Here is a 23,244-nt window from a genome sequence, read left to right as displayed (position 1 = left end):
GTTTTCATTCCGCATCGCCCTACCAAGCTCTCGCTGGATCCGCTCCTCTGCTATCGATGAGAGGAACGTCTGTTCTTCCACAACAGACTACAAAACTTTTTGGTTGTTAAAAAAAAGTGCGCTCTTTCAAAACAGTTGCATTCGATCCTTCGATGGCTGTGCTGATTTAAATCTAGCGGTTCTTTTGTGTTTGTGTCGCAAGTTCAGTGAGGCAGGTAGTGACGATTCTCTCCGGCCAATCCGTGATCAGCAGAGTTTACACGTCACGTTTTGGTAACGGTATGGTTCACTTGGAACCCCAACCGAGGTGGTACTAAAAAAAGTACCAGGTACCAGGTACTGTACCCAGTGGAAAACCCACAAAAAGTGAACCATACCGAGCCGTACCGTGCTGTACCATGCAGTGGAAAAGCGCCATAAGGGACCTCACTCCACCTGCAGTTATCCTGCATTCTGCCTGCCACGCCCGATCAACATTCTCTCTGCTCTACCAACATATCTCTGGTCTGTTTGGTTTCCAGCTCACCTCAGCCAATCCTCAACAGCAAAGGAGAGATGGATTGTATTGCTTGACTTTTGGCAATAAATTAATTATTTGCATCATTTTTTTAGTCTGTGTTCTGCTTTTGGGTCCAAAGCTGTGTTTGGTTACAACAATTACACTGTCAAGGTCCAGAAAAGCATAAAAGACATCGTCAGAATAGTCCATTTGCCATCAGTGGTTTAACCGTAATGTTATGAAGCGACAAGAGTACTTTTTGTATGCAAAGAAAACAAAAATAACGACTTTATTCAACAATTCGTTTTACAATAATTGTTTTATATTTTAAAATGTAATTTATTCCTGTGATCCAAGCTGAATTTTCAGCATCATTACTCCAGTCTTCAGTGTCACATGATCCTCCAGAAATCATTATAATATGCTGATTTTCTGCTCAGAAAACATTTCTTATTATTATTAACGTCAAAAACAGTTACTGTATGCTGCTTTTTTGTGGAATATTTTTTGCAAAAACTGTAATATTTTTTCCCGAATTCTTAAGAACAGCATTTATTTGAAATATATATATTTTTGTAACAATGCAAAGTTTTACTTTCCATCAATTTATCTATAATGCTGCTGAATAAAAGTAATAATTTCTTAAACAAACAAACAAACTTACCCTAAACATTTGTATAGTAGTGTACATGCATACTTTAAGCAGCAAACATCTCTCTATTTCTCTGGGAAGAACATGTATTGGTGGTTGACAAGGCATATAATGAGGGGAATGGCATTATATACTTCCATAATATAGTGGATCCGAATAAAATGAAGGGCATTAATATTCTCAGTCGGAGTTCAAAGAGAGTTGGTAAAACGTTCCATGAAGGCCTGAGGGTCACACAGTGGTGAAAGGCTTTGGGCAGCATCTCTGTGAGCCTTTATCCTGCAATAACATTTAAATGGATCCAAAGAGGTTTTTTTAACGAAGCTAACAGCAGGTTCAAACCCCATTGGCAGAAAATAGCCGACTTGGACATAAAAGAGAAGTACAAACAACAAAGAATTCGAAGACAGACCTTAAAACAAAATTATTCTTAAAGGTTAGGGAGCAAATTAAATCGGAAATGAGGAGAACGTCCAGCAGCGTGGCTTTCAAGCGTGGCTTTATATCGCTCTCTATTACCGCGTTTGATGTCTGTCATATTAGATTAAAAGCAAAAGACCTATGGTTGCAATTTCAAACAGAGCCACCTTGTGGAGTGGCGGCCGGGACAGATAGAGAGATGGATTGAACGGCTGGATTTGGCCACAGAAAAGATAAAGTGGTGATTTTCTGGTGTCATTATTATAAAGCAGCTCTTTTGCTTCGAGACACCTCTGGCAATCTCCTAATGAAAGAGAGAGGAAACAGATAAAGGAAGGGAAGATGGAAAAATGACCAAACGGATGCATGAGGGAGCGTGTGAGAGATTGGAAGATTGGCTGCAAATTGAAGCGAGAGAGGAAGGCGATTGGTCACAGCTGCGCACACACACACACACTTAGTTATTTCTCTAAAGGCCAGTCCGTCGAGCACATCCCCTCTTTTCTCATCCTTTGTGCAGGTGGGCGGCAAATATGAGTCTGTCAGACATCAAATCCTGGATGAAACTTTCAATGATGGATCAGAACTTTTCAAATCCCTCTCCATCAACTGAAATGTTGGACCTTTGAAACAAGCCCAGTAAAGCTGGTTCTCAAAGTTACAGCACAACTTCAAACATTTCCAACAAATCCACCGAGCTTTGTCTGCTAGTCCTCTGAAGAACGCGTCTCATCATGGTCCGCATGCCCACACCAATACCCTCCTATTTCAAGTTTTGCCACCTGAAAGTTTAGAGAGCCCTTCCGATTACAAATCACACTACTCTGTTGCTTATCCAATGCTATCCTTAACGTGCATCTGCATTCATTCACGCTTGCTGCGCCTGATTTAATGCATGTTGAAGCCTCAAACAGCATCTTGGGGGATTTTATACATCACGTTTAAAATTCAGCCCCTGGAACTCACAAAAACTAAAAACATTTGGATATTTTGTTCACATCAGGAACTTCAAGGCAGGTTAATTGATTGCACACTGATGCTTGTGTGCAGATAAAACAAGAGTGAATGTGTAAAGAAAAAGAGTGAAGCAAAGAGAACAAAGTATGTAGGCTATTAATAATGATGTAAAGAATTTAAATTTAATGTATGAAAAAAAGTTTTTTAAAAGATTGGGAAGTCAATGTGTTTTAAGGCAAAAACATTTTGTAATAGTGTTATTAATATTTATATTTCATATTTTAAATATAACATTTATATTTCATATTTTTCATATTTCATATTTATTCGTATAAATAAAATAAGTAACTTTATAGATATAAAATACAGATTATATAGTGAAATATTCACATACTACATATTAAGTAGTCTAACTAAAATCTTCCCAATAAAATGTAAAGCACAGGATTCATAAAATCTAACTGTTTATTTTAAATCCCTGCAGATGTCAACTGGAAAATTGGTCTTTTTTAGTCCTGACTTCTGTTGAGTGGGTTTTAAAGTTGGTTTTGGGCTGTCAATTATTCTGGGACCTGGCAAACCTGCTGCCAATAAACAAAATATTTCCTAGAGTCCATTAAATTGTATACTATATATTAAAAATGAAACATTGATATATATTATATTTAATAATCACACAAAAAAAGAAATTACATAAATATAAAAAATAGATATTTAATAAAAAAATATATCTTAATAATAACAACAGAAAAAAAAGAAAAATACTCTCTCTCAAGAAGATCAAGTTAGTGCTTCTCTCTCCCGCCTTTCCTTAGCATTAATGTCATCAACCTCAATCCTGGATATAGGAAGAGCAACAAAAAAGGCAAGAAACATAAGTATAAATGAGAAAAGGTCAAAGCAGAAACAGAGATTACATTTGTACTGTACCTCAGGGTCTATAAATGTCAATGAGGTTCAAAAGTACACATAAAACCCAAATTAATTCAAATGCATCAAAATTAATTATCTTTTAACCTCATGTAAAAAAAGTAAAAGTAAATAAAAGGGTCAATAATCACCATAGAGTGCCTTTCAACCCTCACAATACTCAAATATTTTGGTTTTAATTTCCCATTCGCTTTATGTCATGTCAAAAATAGTAGACACTCAAGTACTATAGAAACATATTAGCTGAGCTCTCACACATTTTTTTTAGATAATTATGGGCCATTATTCGAAGCATAGACCATAAGATATGCCCACCCTGTCATGGACATATATATTACTGTTATATACATTTTCATTGAAAAATTAAGATGCAAATTATATTTTCTGAAAGGTATGATGTCCCTTTCCTAAACAGGGTTATTAAAAAAATAATATAATAATAATAAATAATATAATTACATCCTCAATCACATTGATATACCCCCCCGCCATTCATTTTAGCAATATTAACTACAAATGAATGCTATGTCCACCCTATCATGTATCATGTGTGTGTCATGAGTCTAAGTGGCCGACAGGGTGGACATTTTGAGCTTCAATTAGCATATTAGCTTACAACAAACTGTGACTAGCTAAATAATTAGTCTGGTTGTTGAAGAGAATTTGGTATATTTAAACTTACATATTTTGAAAATACAGTATTCTAATCACTTCTGGCATATTTAATGCTGACAGGGTGGACATGTTAAGCTTTGGCAAAGCAAGTAAGCAAAGTCATACAAAGAAAATTTGTCAATTGAAAAGTCACCAACTTACTCACCTCAGCTGTTGAAATTCCCGCCACTGAAGAGACAAAAAATCCTCTTACACAAAACTAAAAAAAATCTAGAAAATGTATCTAAAGAGCCAAGTAATGCTTTTGTTATGAATATAAAAACTTAGCCTAATATAACACACCCTTTCATAGTCATTTTTATGTTAAGATATCATGGCAAATGAGTTATGTACAGGACACCAAAAGGCACCCCACAGTGATATTGACCCAAAAAATAAAAAAACAAGGCATCTGACACCAAAGAAAATTATCTGAATTTTATGATCTTGCAATGTGCTGTTTATAAGCATACAGTATCAAAGCTCCAGGATATAGGCTGATGCTTTGAACTTAGGCTGTTAAATTCATTTACACAAACAATCAATCTTTATTTTAATACATGATCAAATGGTAGGATTGAATTGGCCATTTACATGCATTTCATGTGCCCAGTTTCCATCCCTGAGCTAAATGTAAAATGAGCTCAAATATAGATTCAGTGATCGAACATGTAAATAATTACGGATGAAAGGAAGAGACTGTGGGAGAAGTTTCAAAAAGAGGGACCTTGCGTGATTTTATTGCTCATGGCTCTCAAAAGCTTTTGATGGATGGCCATGTTGAACTGTCTAAAAATACAAAGTGTGAGAATAGCCGCCAGTCACAGACTGTGTTTACTGCACACACTTGTCAATACAAATCAATTTAGAGTTTAAATGTACTCTATATAGACTCTGTAATCTGATAAAAATATACATTTATGTGAGCATCACATGTACTGTATTGCAAGTTATTTCTGCATAATACATTGAGAAACATGCTAAATCTACAAAGACAGGAAGCACATTTCCATGGCAATGTATAATGAAGACAATGTGATCTGCATAATCTAAAATGATTTTGGATGATGTGCAAATCTAGGCGGACTCCAGGTGGCAAACGCAAACCAGTTGTTTGGGGAGCCTAAAACCAGCGGTAGAACGAGACTGGGGAGCCGTTGACATGGAGACGGCGAGACTCACCAGGGAAGCCACGTTTATTAGCGGGTGAGATCAATAGTCTGCCGGTGATGTCACTGGGAGAATTTCAAATGGTGTGAATCAGTGTGAGATGGGATGAAGGAAGGAAGAAAACAAGCTCTAATTAAGCACCTGATGCGGCGGGTCAACATGCCACAACGGGGACCACGGCGGACCACTTCCTGTCATTCAGACAGAGCCTGGTGATGCTGTGTCATGTACTCGTTAATATGTCTAATTCAGAAGCAGTGTAATGCCAAACACCTGCATCTCTGTATGAAGGCAAGGTCAACTCCCAATTGCAAAACCTCAAAGCTTCTGACACATGTTTAGTGGAAACAATATAAATTATGGACAGGAGTGGATGTAGTCATGAAGGAGAGGTATAATTATACTATCCTAAATAAGTACGGAGTCACTTTGACTTACTTCACCTCTGCACTGAGCGTAAACAATGAGGGAACTACTTGCACTGTGTGCTTACAGAAACAGAAAAGGCTAATTCTTAGTCAGCAGTGATCATGAAAGTCACAAAACACATTGTCCTCACATTGAGCACTCCTAGTGCGGCGCAGAGCACCAAGTGATGAAAATCTCATCTCTTCCATGTTAATCTTGTCCTAAACAGTGGAAACGTGATGAAGTACCACTCAACAAGATATTGGGCGAATTTCACTGAAAGTGAACATAGCTATGCTCTACTCATTCTGAAGGACAGAGCACTTGAAGTGAGCACGCTGAAGGGTGCAGGGCTTAACTGCGTTGTGTGTACACATTTGGAAAATCTTACACAAAGATATGAAGAGTTTGGTTCCAAAACGCTATAAATCCATTTGGATTAATTTGAGTAAAAATGTGTTTTCTTTACCAAGAAAGTGGCAAGATGAAAACCACTATTTTCTGTTTCAAACTTTCACATAGCATCTTTAGGTTATAATAACATAAAAATTCAAATTCATGAACATACATGAACAACAATTTCACATTAAACCACAGAAATGCCAAAATGACATTTCCCTTACATTCAACTTCCAAAAGTGCATTCATCTTTGTCATGTTACATTCATTTACTTGATTAGTGCTATAGCCTACGCTGTATTAACAAAAACATTAATGGCATTAATAAAAACACTTACACTGACAAGCTACGCAATATCACGTTCATAATCGAATGTGACTCATCTGCGATTATGAACACGATATAGCAGTGATCTACGGCTCTGTGTATTAAATGCCGCTCCATCTGAAAGCCCGTGATGGAGATTTACTATTAATCACAGAACCGGCTTTACTGACAAGATGCGCACGACAATCACGTGCGATTTATTGTACAGCCCTAAGTTTGTTTGTTGATCACAAAGTACAAAATAGATGAGGAAAACTAGGATGCCAGGTGTATTCAAAGCACCGCCATTACTGTCTACAGTGCGTGGAATGGTGCTCTGTGATTGGTTGTTACCGTTGACAGTGCGTGGAATGGTGCGCTGTGATTGGTTGAGCGGATATATCGCGTTTTGGAAAAAAAGGGAGAAAACATGACAGAATAACAGAATAAAATTAAAAACGGACTTTTCAATACCGACTAGATACAATACTGATTTTGGCGGAAACTCATAAAAAAAAATAAAAAAAAAGGCGTTTATCGCATTTTGGAACCAAACTCTTCATATATTTTATCTGATTGCAGATAAACGGTTTGATCTTCGGCTGATCAATCAGCAGAAAGGGGCGTTTAATTCCCGCCCACATGTAGAAATCAAATATTCAAGCTGTTTATTCATTTTTCCACCCATGAACGAAAAACGAAAATTTAAGCTGAATTGTCGTTTCTCGTTTTTTGGAGAAAAACGAAAAAAAAAAATGAAAAAGTAGCCGTTTTCTAATTTTTCTATTTTCAATATTAAATAAAAAAACTAATGATCGAATGATACACGGATTAACATCATCCAAATCAAACAATTTTGAGTTGCATGTCACTTTCAGAAAAGTCAGCTACTCAAAAACAAAACAAACAAACCAGACTAAAACAAAAAAACAAAAATCAAAATCAAACAGTCACTTTGGAAAGACCCTTTGAGTAGCCTCCATGCACAAATGCAACTGCATGTCACTTTAAGTAAAGTCAGTCAGCAATGAAAATCCAAAAACCCCAAACAAAACCAAAAATATATACAGCATATAAACAGTTGCCCAAAAGCCATCTGCCAAGAATGTGCAAGTGCAGCCTCATGCCTGCTAGACAATTTAAAATCATGAGTGGCCAGGAAATGTGTAATAATAAAATGACAGTTATCTTCCTTTGAGCTGAGAGCAACGAACAGTCCTCTTTACCACACTGGCTAAAACATAAGAGACTGGACTTCATTACAGAGAAGCCAAAGAGACCACAGCTGTTAACCCTGAGCTCTACAAATCCAATGGATCTGAACCATTTGAAACAAAGTGAATCATAGTGGCTGATAAAATAAAAGACGACAGTCAAGAGAGGGGAAAAAAGGGCCGTACCAATTAACTCTTTATTTCTGACGTCCAAGGCCATGTTTCTGAGCGCGGTAGCGACGGCACACACCACACGGTCGTTGTCTATCCTCAGCAGCTCCACGAGGATGGGCAGACCCTTCTCTTTCCTCACCGCCGCACGGATGTACACCGACCACTAGGGGAGACACACACACACACACACACACACAAATAAACAGGTGTAAGTCGCTAAATATGACAAATAACACCTTTTGGCCACTTTGCTATATATAATTCTACATTTCAGCAGTTTTCAGGAGACCATGAAGTGTATCGTCATAGTTGGATATGTCATGTGGGCAAATGCCTGTAAAGTGTCTCATTTTGGATCAGCACCCCGCTGACAGTGTAATCACACTCCCCAGGTTACAGTGAAAGAGTAATACTAGCTCAGAGCTTTAGCTCTCTGACATTCTCTATGTATGACCCCAGCTGTGGGATCAGCCTTTATCAGTGACGAGTGTCAGCTCAGATTAGACTCTCTGCTACCCTGCACTTCTGCTGTAATGGGGGAGACCGCAGCATATGGCCCAGCAGGCATCCCCTCATATTTCTCATTTCTGATGACCTCTGTACGTGTGCATAAAAAAAGAGAGCGTTAAAAACACAATGACAGAGAGGCTCTGTTCCAAAACCTTGTAAGCTGCCTACCTAGTAAGCAGAGCATAGGTTCACTAAAGAATTAAAAGTTGTTTCAAATTCATATTTTTACAATTTAAAATACCTGTTTTCTATTTTAATATATTTTAAAATGTAAATTATTCCTATAATGGCAAAGCTACATTTTCAGCATCATTACTACATTCTTCAGTGTCACATGACCCCTCAGAAATCATTCTGATATGCTGATTTGGTGCTTAAGAAACATTTCTTATTATCACAGTTGTGCTGCTAAATATTTTTGTTAAAACCATGATACATTCTTTCCCCAAGATTCTTTGTTGTAAAAAACAAAAGTTCAAAAGAACAGCATTTATTTGACAGAATTTGTTTGTAAATTACTTTACTGCCTCTTTTGATGTTTTTTTTGCATCCTTGCTGAATGAAAGTATTATTTTCTTTCAAAATAAAGATTGAAAAGCACCGATTAAAAAAACGGATATAAATAAAATAAATAAATAAATAAAACTATTAGTAAAGCCTCTTTCACGGTATACATTGTTTTTCTTGAGCACACACAAACCTAAAACGCTTTATGACCTGCATATATTCACCTCTGTCACATCAATACTGTAATGATGGTTTGATGTTGCATAATCACCAAACAGCAAAGTACAGTCTGATTTGAATGATTGCGTACTCCCTTTATCTGTTGCTAGTTTGAGTGACGTGGATGCTCATTCATTTAGTGTAGTCCGAAAGAGGTTATGGCAAAGACAAACAGTTTTGCATAATGAAAATATGCACCATGAATTGATTCAGTTGTGATAAACAATCACTAAACTTTTAGCTGCACTGCTCCAACACCATGAAAAACACTCTGCTTGTGTGATGAATTAATTTTTTTAAATTCTCATTTATGTGTTTTAGAAAATAGAATGGGAGCAATAGCCTGGAAACACAAATATTTTTCCATTCCATACTTCTTTTTTCATATTTATCCAGTACTAGAAATGACTAAATATCAAATTCCATACTTTTTCATACTGCATAGTAACCTATGCCTATGTAGAGTGTTTCAAATGAATCACTTGTGAGGTTCGTTTGCAGTTAGGATGCTGGCTAATATGGTGTCTGACAAGCGACGAGTGACAGAGCATTTAGTCTGTCTCTTAGTTTCTATTTCTGTGGCGTTTTGCCATCCGTGGTGAAATCTCATTGGTCCAAAATCCTGCTCCACACAGGTGTATATTAAAAATCAAATTGCCTGGAATTGTGTTAAATCAGGCAAAGTACATCACAGAGGCAGCTTACTAGGATTAGGAACAGAAAAAATGGCACTTAAAATGAGTGTGTGGAAATGTAAATCTGTCATTTAGTGAAAATCAACATCACAGTTCATTAAAACTTATGTTTGTATTATAAGTAATGCAATAAAAGAAATATCCTTGAAACTTTAATTGAAAAGGAGTTTTTTATGAGAAAGCATTCTTCACGCTTGAGTGTTTTTTTGATCTGTCTTAAGCTAAGGGCTTTGTTTCCATTTCCTAGTACACACAGCATGGGATTTGATAATACCACTGTCCGAGATGGACTTTGAAAACATAAACAGAGAGCTTAGTTCACACATATTAGACGAGGGCTCAATGTCAGCTCTTCTAGATGAACAAACAGAGCAGCCAATTATGGGAACTGGACTCGCTTTCTTTTACTTTCCCGTTTGTCTCTCCAACAAACTCAACCCAACAGCAGACACATATACAACCTGTTGCCCTGTAGGTGTGGAGAGGGGTCGCAGGGACGCCACTTTCATTTAACTTCTTGAAGGGGGTCTAAACCTGTTATGAGACTTTAAAACCAATCCAATCCCATTGCATCTGTCTCCATCTGAGAGTATTGATCTTGCAGAGCACATCAGGTGGATTAGCGCTCTCGAGCAACAGAGGTAAAAAAGCTTTTGTCGCTGAGAGATGGTGAAAAGGATGTGAGAACAAAGAGAGAAGCAGGGGCCAAAAGGGAGATTGGTACTGGTTTAAACATCTGATGAAAGCAAGTCTTTTCATGTCAAGAAAAATGCAATTTTACACTATTTCTTCTTGCACCGTTCAATAAATGTAGATCCTGACAACAGCGAATAAAACCTTCAGTGAAAACAAGTAAAGAAAACATATCAGGTACCAGAGTGTAATGCTAAGGTGTTCTGCGTGGTTTTTATCATTCTGCTATGCAGTTGTTTGTCCGATGCTAGGTGGACTAAGTCAAAAGAAAACTGTCTCGTCGGTGCCGATAACCCAGTGGACAAGTGCATTGACATAATGCCATTGCGTTACGGGCGTCCTGAGTTTGAATCCCAGCTCAAGGACCTTTCCCGATCCCACCCCCTTCTCTTTCTCCAACTTCACTTCCTGTCTGCTCTCAACTGTCATATCGTAAAAAAGGCAATCTAAACGATCTAATTAAATCTAAAATAAAAAAAACAGTCTTGGAAAATACTAGCAAAAAAGGTCAGATAAATGATGGCATCATTCTGCTAGGTGGACTAAGTCAAAAGAAAACTGTCTCGTCGGTGCCGATAACCCAGTGGACAAGTGCATTGACATAATGCCATTGCGTTACGGGCGTCCTGAGTTTGAATCCCAGCTCAAGGACCTTTCCCGATCCCACCCCCTTCTCTTTCTCCCACTTCACTTCCTGTCTGCTCTCAACTGTCATATCGTAAAAAAGGCAAATCTAAACGATCTAATTAAATCTAAAATAAAAAAAACAGTCTTGGAAAATACTAGCAAAAAAGGTCAGATAAATATGCCACATGCTGAATTGTCATACTTTAAAGGCATAAAAATAAATAAATAAACAGATATTTATTATTTGAATATTAAATTATTTTTGTTTAAGGCCCTCAATGCTACAATGGCTTACACTTAGACAGCTACCAATGACTAAAAATAAAACTATGTAAAATTATAAAAAAATGCATGATTAACCATTTTAATAATTTTTTAATTCTTTAAATACTTTTAATGTTTTTAACGACCCCTAACCCTACAGCAAGTAAACATTTGCCCTCAGACAGACACCAAAAGTTTAAATGAAATAAATAAATGAACAATCTATCTATCTATCCATCTATCTATCTATCTATCTATCTAAAATACAGAGAGATAGAGTCATAACAATTAAATCCAAAGGCAAAATCAACAATGAATGCTGACACATAATCATCAGCTGATCTACTTGTACTTTAAAGAATATTTGTTGCATCCCAAGCCATATCTCCATCACAGACAGATACATACACAAGGTGACTGACCGTAGGGCTTACCTTCCAGCTCCCAGCAGCCAGGTTCTGCAGTGCCCCGGCGGCCCCCTCCAGCGTGTCTGGGTTTGAGCACTCAGACAGGAGGGTGAGGTAGGGCTTTACTATCGATGGATGCCACAGCATCTGAATGCCTTTGGGGGGTTCAGCAGTATCTGGCAGCGGTCCCACACCATCCCACTACAGAAACAAAGATGTGACATGAAAAACAAGTCAGTCAGACAGGAAAACACTCAAAATCCATCGCCATCAGCATCTAAATCCTTATGAAGCAGTATTCACACTGACATAAATCTGCAGTGACAAAGCAACTTGATTTATTTTCAATGAGCAACAGTGAGAAAAGTCTGACTTAAAGTTAATGTGATGTTACTCTTCAATATGATTTATATATACACTAGCATTCAAAAGTTTTGAAAAATGTTTTTGAAAAAAAGTGTATTCACATTTATTTGTTAAAAATTACAGTAAAACAGTAATGTTTGTAAATATTATTCAATTTAAAAGAACTGTTTTCGGTCACACTTTAGTTTGAGGAACAAATCTCACTATTTTCAGTAGCTATTATTACAGTCTTTAGAATCACATGATCCTTCAGAATTCTCAAGCAACATTTCTTTTTCAATGCTGTTTTACTGCTTAACATTTTTGGGAAAAATATGTGTAAATGGTAATACTTGTTTGTGTGGAAATCACAATGCTTTTTTCAGGATTCACTGATCAATAGAAAGTTCAAAAGAAGAGCATTTATTTGAAATATAAATATTTAGTAAAATTTTAAATGTCTTTTACTGTCACTTATTAATTATTCTAATGCAGCTTTGCTGAATTTTTTTTTTATTTACTTACTGATCCTAAGCTTTTGAACAGTAGTGTGTCAGTATAATAAAAAAAGCTACAAGGAAAACTGCGTCAGAAATTATTCTAAGCAAGTCGTATTCATTAATTAATAATAATTTCTCTTCATCGTTATATACTATGCACTGCTGCAGTTTGAATATTATACAAACACTTTCTCCTCCAGAGTGTTCACTTTTAGTGTCAAGAAAAACTTTCATTTTTATTTATCTCTTTTTTTATCAGATTTTCTACAGCTATGACCACCAATAACATTAAGGTATCCGCCTACTAGCAACCATCAGTACAGCGACCTGGCGAACTCCTGAGATAAAATCGCTGTCATTTTGAACAGGTCAAAAGGCAAATGTAACCCCCTGCACATACACACAAACACCACACGAGGAGATCTCTTGACAAATCGTGGCCTGAATAGACCCAAAACCGAGCAGGAATGACGAGCTGTAAGTCTGCATTTGAGGCGTGTGGGTGAGTCAGTTTGAAAAGTGCTGGTCTCACAGGCTGACCTACTTTTAGGCAGAGCAACTTGTGAAATACCTCAGCATCTTAAACTAGCTCTGGCACTCAGCTTCACTCTCCCTTCATTATTAATGAGTCTGTTTTCATCTCCACCCGTTCCTGCTCGGAGGAGCGGCTCTGTTGTTCAATCAACTGCTGGACGGTGGAGAAGCCCCGTGAGGCTGCTGCTCTTCCCATACGGTGAACGCAGAAGAAATGGTAAGAGGTTGAGAGGAGACTTGGTTTAATCTGTTGTTTCACTATATGCAAACAGTGAGGGCAACATTTTGCAAACATTCAGTCTTACACAACCGCTGTCAAAACTTTTCATAATTTATCAATGAAAAAGGTGCCTGCTAAAGATGGCATCAGGGTCAAAGACACGCCGTATACGTCCAAATCTTTCAACTGATTAAAAAATAATGATGAACATGTTTTCAATTTCTGAAAAAAAAAAATTAATACAGGTGATGTAAACTTGTGGTGTAACTATTCAGAGATTGTTTTAAAAATAGTTTTCAAATATTATTAATATTTGGAGAACTTTTGTCTGCCAAAGTGAGAGTTGTGCAACCAATATGCAGGTAGCTATTTTATTGTCATTTGACAAGAAAAGTTACAGAAAATATGACAGGAATGACCCATGTTTTTATATTTAAAAAATGTATATTTATACATTTATATAATTTTATTATTTATATTTAACAATATATATTTTATTATATCAGGTGATGATTAACATTAATTTAAAAAATCAAGACATTTTGTAAAAAAAAGAAAGAAAATGTGTTAGATATTAGACAGACAGACAGACAGACAGATAGATAGATAGACAGACAGACAGACAGATAGATAGACAATAGACAGACAGACAGACAGACAGACAGACAGAAAGAGGCAGACAGACAGATAGATGATAGATAGATAGATAGACAGATAGATAGACAGATAGATTTTCAGAATATGTGTCTTTTTGGGCATCTAAAATGAGTCAAATCTGCCTAAATGCTACTCTTACAGCTTTTAAAAACCAAAAACGAGAGTTACCCTCAATCTAAAAATGACAATGTGATCCTAATGCTTCTTCTGAGTTATCAGAGTGTAAAACAGCATCTCAAATTGTCAAAAACTTTCTCTTCGCCCTTTCCTGTCAGCAAGCTTTGAGCATAATGAGTGCTCCATGCTCCATTTCTCAGAGTAAACTCAAAGAAGGGTATCAGTGCTTGGTGGGCTGAAATTGCTCTGGTTTACATACTCTCCCCTCTCAGTCGATTAGCTATGCTAAATGCCACTGCCCTGCCCGACAGAGCCACGGCGGCGGCACGCTCTGGTTTCCTGGGCTACCTCACTGCCACTTAGTGATAAATGATTTAACGGAGTACATTAGCCTTCTGTTGCCCGGAGGCCCAGGTGTCCTCTTTCAAAGCGTCTCGGCTGAGGAGAAGGTCCGGCACATGATACGAGAGGGCACCTTAGGTGATGGGGAGAAAAAGCCCTCTTTACAGTCCAACAGGCAGAGACAGATGACTCGGGTATCCTTGCATCTCCTTCCTTCTGTAATCTGATTGGAGGAGACACATCTGACTGAATCCTAAAACAGATCAGCAAACTCATGTACGGGTTTTGAGGTAATGAATGAAGGAAATACATCTTTGAATGTTCAAATGTAAAAGACGACGCAAAACATCCCCACGCTATGTTTAATACAACAGTCTATGCTGTCATAATCTCAACAGAGCAATAGCTCTGATGTATTATTCGACTCTGACTGCTTTTAAAGTTTTACCGCTTCTTGCTAGGCACGTAGCAAGTGGAGGTTGTTGTGACGGACATCTCTTTTGCAGCAAACGCGGGTTTTATTTTAGTTTAGGAGGATTATATTCAGCTATCGGTGGCTACAGTATATCACCAGCTATTAGCTTTATGGCTCCACTGGAATGGGACATATCCAGAGGGAGTTGTGTTACACAACTGCTCTCCCACCTTCACGCTCCCCCTCTTCGTCTGCACCGAGGATCCCAGCTGACTTTTCCTGCGTGAGATTAACGAAGAGTTTCCTCTGCTATGGAGGAGTCGCCTGTAAAAAGGCTGGGTTTTGCCCCCCCCCTCCTTTAGTCTGACGCCCACAAACACTGAGATTTATCAGCCGTAGAGCGTATCACTGGGGAAACTCACTGTCTGACGGTGCGGCTCTGTGTAGGTGGTGAATGTTATGTTTGCAGAGGAAGTAATTGATAAAAGGGCGGCGTATAAATCTGTTATTTGGGGAACGAACTGAAACATAAATTGGGATTATTTTGAGGCAACGAGGGGTGTAAAAGGAAGTTGAATATGCTGATTGTGTTATTAATATTTTGATATGAAATGCCTACTTTTTGCTGGGATCTCTTTCAAAAGCAGAGAAGCATTTTATTATGAAATAAAGCCCCCTTTCTCTAGCCAGTCAACACAAAATGACGTTCACAACTTATTTTACTTCCATAATGTGACATAAGTGAAAATTAGGGGATATACATACATATAGACAGACAGACAGACAGACAGATAGATGGATAGATAGATAGATAGACTGACGGACAGCCAGACAGACAGCCAGATAGATAGATAGAGAGATAGACAGACAGACAGACAGACAGATAGATGGATAGATAGATAGATAGACTGACGGACAGCCAGACAGACAGCCAGATAGATAGATAGAGAGATAGACAGACAGACAGACAGACAGATAGATGGATAGATAGATAGATAGACTGACGGACAGCCAGACAGACAGCCAGATAGATAGATAGAGAGATAGACAGACAGACAGACAGACAGATAGATGGATAGATAGATAGATAGACTGACGGACAGCCAGACAGACAGCCAGATAGATAGATAGAGAGATAGACAGACAGACAGACAGACAGATAGATAGGTAGATAGATAGACAGACAGACAGACACACACATACACACAATAAATAAAAAAAGTTGAAAATACAGTAAGAATGGCAACAAGTATAAACAGAGGAAATAAGGGTAATAATGTACAACTTGATTTCCTGTTGACTTCAAATAGCCTCTTTCACTATATTCTGGACTATGATTTCCAAAGTAAAGTGTGTTAAGAGTCATTGTCAGCCGGTGAGGGCTACCAATGCCTGTAAATGATGCATCGGGTGGCCTACCTGGTCCTGGGACTTCTTCTTCTTTTTCTTCTTTCCCCAGCAGCCTGAGGTCTCTCCGTCCTTCCCGCTGGCATCGCTACACAGGAGGCCATCCAGCTCGTCCGTCCCCATCTGCTGTCCCTGAGACGTTTCAGCTGCAAGCCGATAGGAGAGGTTCCTCAAAATGCATACACAGTTTTCTATGGTCTGGCAGAGAAAGAGAGAGACAGATATTGGGCAGGTATTAGTCTAGCACCACTGAGCTCTTGATAGAGCCCATCTGGCCAGAGGGGCCAAACTTCATCTATTCAGCTCATACAAACACACATTTGTTCACACACACACACACACACACACACACACACACACACGCACGCACGCACGCACGCACACAGGCCTGAATGCACTTCTTGTACCGTCATAACGATTAGCAAATGTTCAGAAAAAAGCAGCCATTACAGAAGGCGTCTCAAACTACTGGCTTGCAAGATTTCATTTAATTTCAGTTCAAAATTAAATTCAACCTCTTAAGATTTAGTAGTTTATCCCGAAATTTGGCCTGCAAATCAGTTTCTCTAAAGGACTGTTGAAGTAAAAAACAAAGTCAAATAAAATAAAGTAAAATATAAAAAATAAAGTAAAATGTAAAAATTTATATTTGGAAAAAATTAAACAAAACCCCTTCTCTCTTTCATTTCATCTAACTTTCTAATTTCCTCTGTCTCCGTCTTTCTCTGAGTGTTGTGCTGGGAGAGTGTAGGCTGCATTGGCACTAAGTATATGAAAGTACTTAATTATATGTCTGACACGGTCTCCCATTTAAATGTGATTAAAGGATATACTCGCAGATGGGGAAAAATGACCAGCCAAATCCATCGGCTCACACTCCATTTAACAGTGTATTACAAGGAGACACAGCAGAGCAGGCACAATGCTTGACAGCAGAAAATAGAAAATAAATGCTCGCAAAATGATGATGAAAAACAAGCATTTTTCTCAATTTCCATGTTTTTCTTTTTTTCCCTATTATGGAACGAGGAGGACCATGCCCTGCACAAACAAAAATAATGACTGTAATCAGAGAAACACTCAGAGAATTATGCACTGGCATTTCAGATGTACAGAAACATATTGACTTACAAAAACCCAGACACGGCTGACCTTGCTTTCTCCATGGTTTTTGAGGAAAACAAAACAAGTTCTACTGAAATTTTCCCGGAAATGTGCTACATAATGAATATCGCACCTGGTGAAATTTGGGGCAGCACCATCTCTCTTACTGGCAGCAGTTTACAAGGTCCCCATTTTAAATGTTGAAGTCAACAGGAGGGAGCTTGACCAACCGCAGGTTAACAGCACATTAAGATCATGGGCGGCGTGCTTTCAGCAATTATAGCTCTGCTGGGCCAACACCTGGCGAAAACAGCTCTGGGCAAATCACTACACATAAAGAAATTGGAGTGATTAGTATGATTGCCCTTTTTCGAAGCCAGTGTGATGGGTAAAATGGTCGCGGTTGCTTTTTTAAGTGTTTGTAATGTGTTAAAGCACACTGATGGATGAAAAAGAGTGCTTAGTGCTCTAAAAGGAGTTAAATGGACATGTATAGGGAAGAAGAAAAGGTGTAACCATAGGCTGGAGGTGCACTTACAGAATTAGTATTTTTTACATTTAGACGAAATTCTCGCAAGGTCGCAGTAAAATGGGTGTGGCGAAGTCCACTAGCTTATTGGTGTGCTTTTAACTCAAGTGCTTCAATACGCCTGACGTTTTTTTGCTCTGACCTGTATTTTGAGAGCAACGAGAAGAGTCCGGAGATCAGATTTTTAGCAACACATGCATAAAACCAAAGTATACATTTTTGTTCTGCAGAACACAAAAGAAGATAGTTTAAAGAATGACTCAATGGGGTCCAAAACAATACTGGACCCATTATACAACCAAATATATTGAAGAACATCTTACAGGTTTGGAACGACATGAGGATGAGTAAACTAATGACAGATGTTTTATTTTTGAGAGAACTATTCCTTTAATATAGCGCCCACCAATGTTCAAATTAAACCTATGCCATTGTTTTTAGCTTACCAGTTTTACAAAGCAAAGTATACTTTGGTTTTACATGTTCTCTAAGGTAAAAGGGCAAACAAATTTTTCAGTCCCACTTTATTTTAAGCGGCCTTAACTACTATGTACTTACATTTAAATTAAGCATTTGGTCCAACACACTTTCTGTGAACATACATGTTTTTACATTGTACTTATATTTAAAAAAATACCTGCTTGTAATTACATCTGTAATTATTTTCTGTAATTACATTTAAAATTACTCTGTTGACCTATCCCTTACACCTTAACTCACCCTTAAACCTACCCATACCACCAAACCGGTTCCTAACTAAACCCATATCCCACCTCAATAGCAGCAAAAGTGTTTTGCAATACAAAATAAACACAAAAAATAAATTGTACTTATTTTTTGATGTAAGTACATAGTAGTTAAGGCCACTTAATATAAAGTGGGATCAAAAACACAGATGTGGAAGACGCAGAAATGAGCGATCTCATATGTAAGCTTATGCATATGGAAAATAACAAGATCATCAACAATAAATAGCACATAGATGAAAACTGCCTAATGTGGCCGAGTAAAATGTCGATCTAGGAAGTGGTAAAGGACTGTGCAAGCTTTAGGGGTGCTGACAGAAGAGTATTCTTCAGATTCTTACTGAATATGATCCAGATGTTGTATTTGATAAAAATGTGATTTTCTCAGCTTTTTGCTCATAATTTTGCTTTTTTATGAAACTTGCATACATTCAAGAGTTGATAAAAAATAACGCTTGAAGAAAGAATACAACAGATTTTTTTGTTTAAAAGTAGAGGCTCTATTCTTTAGTTTTTTAATGCATTGCATGTTCAGATATTCATACCACAAAATATTCTGGGGACCATGAAATTTTAGTGAAAATGATCAAAAATGCTGGTGGTGGCTGGCAACTTTTTTGAAAAACGCTGGTGGGGAAAGAGGTAAAAGGATATTTCACTCAAAAATGAAGCATCTTTCATCAGTTTACTCATGTCAATCCAAACCCGTATGACTTTTCTTCTGTGGAAACACAAAACAAGATATTTTGAAAAACGTTTAAACTCCATACAGTTACAGTCAATGGGGTCCAATACTGTGTTGGACATTTAGATGTTTCTCAAAACATCTTCTTTTGTGTCCTGCAGAAGAAAGAAACTCATACAGGTTTGTAACATCATGACGGAGAGTGAAATTATTTATTTATTTTATATTTTTCTAACCATCTACATTCAGCCTATAAAGCCTGAAGAGATATTACAAAAAATTCAAGTACACTATTTTTTATTAGCCATGCTGTGAGTTTGGAAACTGTGAAGAGAGGTGGTTGAGAGCGCACCGCGGGGGGGATTCAGACCGCAGGAATTGTGGGAAAGTTGGAATGCTCGCAAGTCTGAAAATGACCAGAGGGAAAGAACTGTGCCACGCTCCAGCATCCACACGCTCTGCTCTTCAATTCTCATTAGGACGGATGCATCCCCTGCGCTCTGCTATTAGCACGCTGGGCCAGACGGAGAGCTGCCAGTTAAATCATGATTAAAGAACGCCATTTAGAAGAGCGAGCCTTTGCAACCTTCAGAGAGCAGCCAACCACAGAGCTGTTTATTTGTTGCACACACACACACACACACACTCACAGACGTAAAAACTTTTACTACAGGTTGCCTTTAAGTTCTGGGAGAGATGGACGGATCCCAGGAGGAAAGTGTACCTTGCTATCAATCTCGCTGCTTCCGAGGGAAGTCTGGATGACGAAAAGCAGCGTGTCAGTCAGACCCTCGCATTCTCTCATCCGCCGCCGAGCCTCCTCTCCTGCCGAACTCACATTCCTGGGAGAGAGATGGAGAGAGGGAAGCACAGGTCAGTGATGAGTGCATTAAATCAGGGAGATTCAATCACACGGGTGCAGATTCCCTCTGGGCATTCAACCCGCTTTACACCGTACCACTGTGACAAACAAAATGCAAATGTTTCACATTTCACGAGTCGCTCAAACAAATGTCTCCAAACCTCCCACCTCTGACATGTATTAATATATGAATCTATTAGTCTTCAGGGGGAGGAACACTGACACTGCTAGATATCTGACTGTTTATTTTAGACAATATAACAGTGGGAGAGAAAGAAATGGATATTGGAATCATTTCAATTGGATAATCCAATAAGGATACTGATTATTTTGTTTATTGAAAAAATCAATCAGATGTACACTGCTGAATATGGACGAGGAACGAATGTAATAGGCTTATTATACAAACACAAACATTGTTCTAACCAGATACAACAGCTGCAAGTTTCCAGCAATTTCTCTGTCCACGCTGAAAGTGAAAACACTGTACAATTGGACAGATCCCATCAGATTGGCTTATCAAAACATATTTGATGTTTAAAATGCGGTTGTGGGACCAATGAGAATTCACTGTGTGTGCAGCGACAGTATATCATTTGACAATTTTGGGAGGCAGTAGTAGACAATCATTTGAACAAATTATTCAGTCACATAACTTGAAGCAGGGTCATATGACTTTTTCAATGCCTGCCTTCTGCCCTCGTTTCTCCATATATTTTCTTACAGAATTAAAATAATTAGCAACCAAATGTTTTATGTTCAATTTGGACATTTTTTGCTTTTATTTGGCATTTTATATATGCATATATGTTGTATATGTTTATATATTACACTGAATATATATATATATATATATATATAGCAGTGCAATATGGCTGTATGTCGGCATGGCTGAGTGCCGTAGGTAATCACAGCGTGCCGATATACAGCCATATCGCACTGCTACGAGTGTGATATTGCCTTTATACAACAGTTCGATGGCACACGTGTGTAAATGCATAAGAAACAACAATATATGTCACTGAATATATATATATATATATATATATATATATAATTAGTTAATAAGAAATTCATACTTTTATTTAATGATATTTAAACTTAAATTACAAAAAGGGACAGGAAGGCCTTTATAAAAAAAACAAAAACAAAACATATTAGAATGATTTCTGAAGGATCATGTGACACTGAAGCCTGGAGTAATGATGCTGACAATTCAGCTTTACCGTCACAGGAATAAATTACATTTTAAAATATATTCAAATAGATAACAGTGATTTTAAATGGTAATAATATTTCACAATATTACTGTTTTTACTGTATTTTTCATCAAATAAATGCAGCCTTGGTGAGCATAAAAGACTACTACAACAAAATGTATGTTGCTTGTTGTGGTCACGGCTGTTTAGGACAAAAACATTTAAGATTTATTGCTTGTTGTGCCTGGTTAGGACTTGCTGTAATGCAGTCAATGTCTCTGTGCAAATGAGACAACAGCAGGCATTAAAACTCCATCCACATGTCTATTAGACACACAATAACAGTAAATCATAGTTCTATTAAAGGCTTTATTCCACATCATATCAATGTACTGAAAACGGTTTGATTCCAGCTAAAAACTCCCTTGTGTGTCGGACCGAAAGAATATGACACACGTGTGTCTCTATGCCACACCATATGAAACTGCCTTAGGGAAAACGGCCCACTCGTAATAAGAAAAATTCACTCACATCAACTGTAATGGGAAACGGGATACATTACACCATGCAAGATTTACATTTCTATATTCACCAGAACTGAATCAATTGCTATGTATCATTTATTAGAATTGCCTCGCCTCCTCCTCTATAATGCATGAATATACCTGAAAAGGCATTGGAAATACATAATTTAGCCTGCATATGGAGCGTTTGAATTACAAACTTATCTATTTAGTTCCTTTATGGCCCTGCTTTATTATGTCATTAAATATTCAACAGGCTTGACAGCACCAGCTTTGGAATTTAAGACCTATAAGTGTTTCATCCAATTTGTTGAGCAAGGTTTCATCAAAAAGTCATGTGAGGAGGCACGGCTTACAGAAACACTCATGTCACAACAGACATGTTTCATTTGAATGAAGAAATTACTATTTCATTACAACAGACACACTTGAGGAATGAGTCACGTGCCAAATCATTGGATGTGTATGAGGGTCAGGCATTGGAAACCTGAATGTGGTAGTATATCAAAAAATCTTTAATATGAATTATAGCTTAGGTAGACAAAGTCATAACTCTTAAAGGTACCTTGGCACTTCCTGTACCGGCCAAGGTCTATCTCTCTTTGATTGGGTGGCTTGGGGGATGTGAGCTTATTGATATCCATTCTTTATTTTTTTTGCTTGTGTATTGCATTCTAGGCAATTAATGGCAGTTATTAATGTGCTTGTGTGAGAACAAACACACTAATTAGTCATGTCGCCCTTTTCTTATGATCCATCGTAGATGGAGGGAAAAGCATGTGGTTGCTATTATGGAACAAATCAGGATGAGCGCAGAAGAAATGACATCCAGCAACTGGGGCATGAGGACGCTATCCCTCCCACTGAAGAAACACACCAGAGACCAAACATATAACATCAAAAAATTGTGAATTTTATATAATCACAATAGGAAGTAATGTCACAATTTCAGATTTCCATGCAAGCTGTGTATAGTGTCAGACATGGAGATTATTGTCATTGGCTTCTTGTCAAACTTACAAAAATCAACCAATACTCCTATAAATGGATAATGGACAGTTTCTGTTTTCTATTTGAGATCATTTTGAGTACATTTTACAGACCCTGTGCAGAATCAGAAAATTTGATTATGTATTTATTTCTATATATTTGACAAATTTTGTAATAATTTTTGTGTGTATATAAACAAATATCCACACACACGCAGTCACGCACACAAATAAATTCACTTTATACATACAAATTTATATAATATATAAAAATACATTTGGATATATATATATATATATATATATATATATATATATATTTTTTTTTAAAGTGTGAGAAATACCCTCTGATATGTTGTGTGT

The 23,244-nt window shown here is 37.5% G+C and overlaps 1 protein-coding gene across 1 annotated transcript in view; it reads right to left on the bottom strand.

The window, feature by feature from the left end:
* LOC107591257 (catenin delta-2-like) overlaps positions 1 to 23,244 on the bottom strand; it is a 162,157-nt gene that overhangs the window by 38,553 nt on the left and 100,360 nt on the right. The window contains exons 6-9 of the mRNA XM_016280372.1: positions 20,032 to 20,149; positions 16,256 to 16,441; positions 11,734 to 11,907; positions 7,797 to 7,947 (exon numbers count right to left, since the gene is read on the bottom strand). Of these exons, the coding sequence (XP_016135858.1) occupies positions 7,797 to 7,947; positions 11,734 to 11,907; positions 16,256 to 16,441; positions 20,032 to 20,149 (629 nt within the window). The remainder of the gene's footprint in view (positions 1 to 7,796; positions 7,948 to 11,733; positions 11,908 to 16,255; positions 16,442 to 20,031; positions 20,150 to 23,244) is intronic.

Source organism: Sinocyclocheilus grahami, unplaced genomic scaffold (assembly GCF_001515645.1).
Source record: "Sinocyclocheilus grahami isolate Dianchi unplaced genomic scaffold, SAMN03320097.WGS_v1.1 scaffold139.1, whole genome shotgun sequence".
Classification (NCBI taxonomy): Eukaryota; Metazoa; Chordata; class Actinopteri; order Cypriniformes; family Cyprinidae; genus Sinocyclocheilus; species Sinocyclocheilus grahami.
Note: the sequence above shows the minus strand (reverse complement) of the source record. Positions and strands in the feature narration are given on the sequence as shown.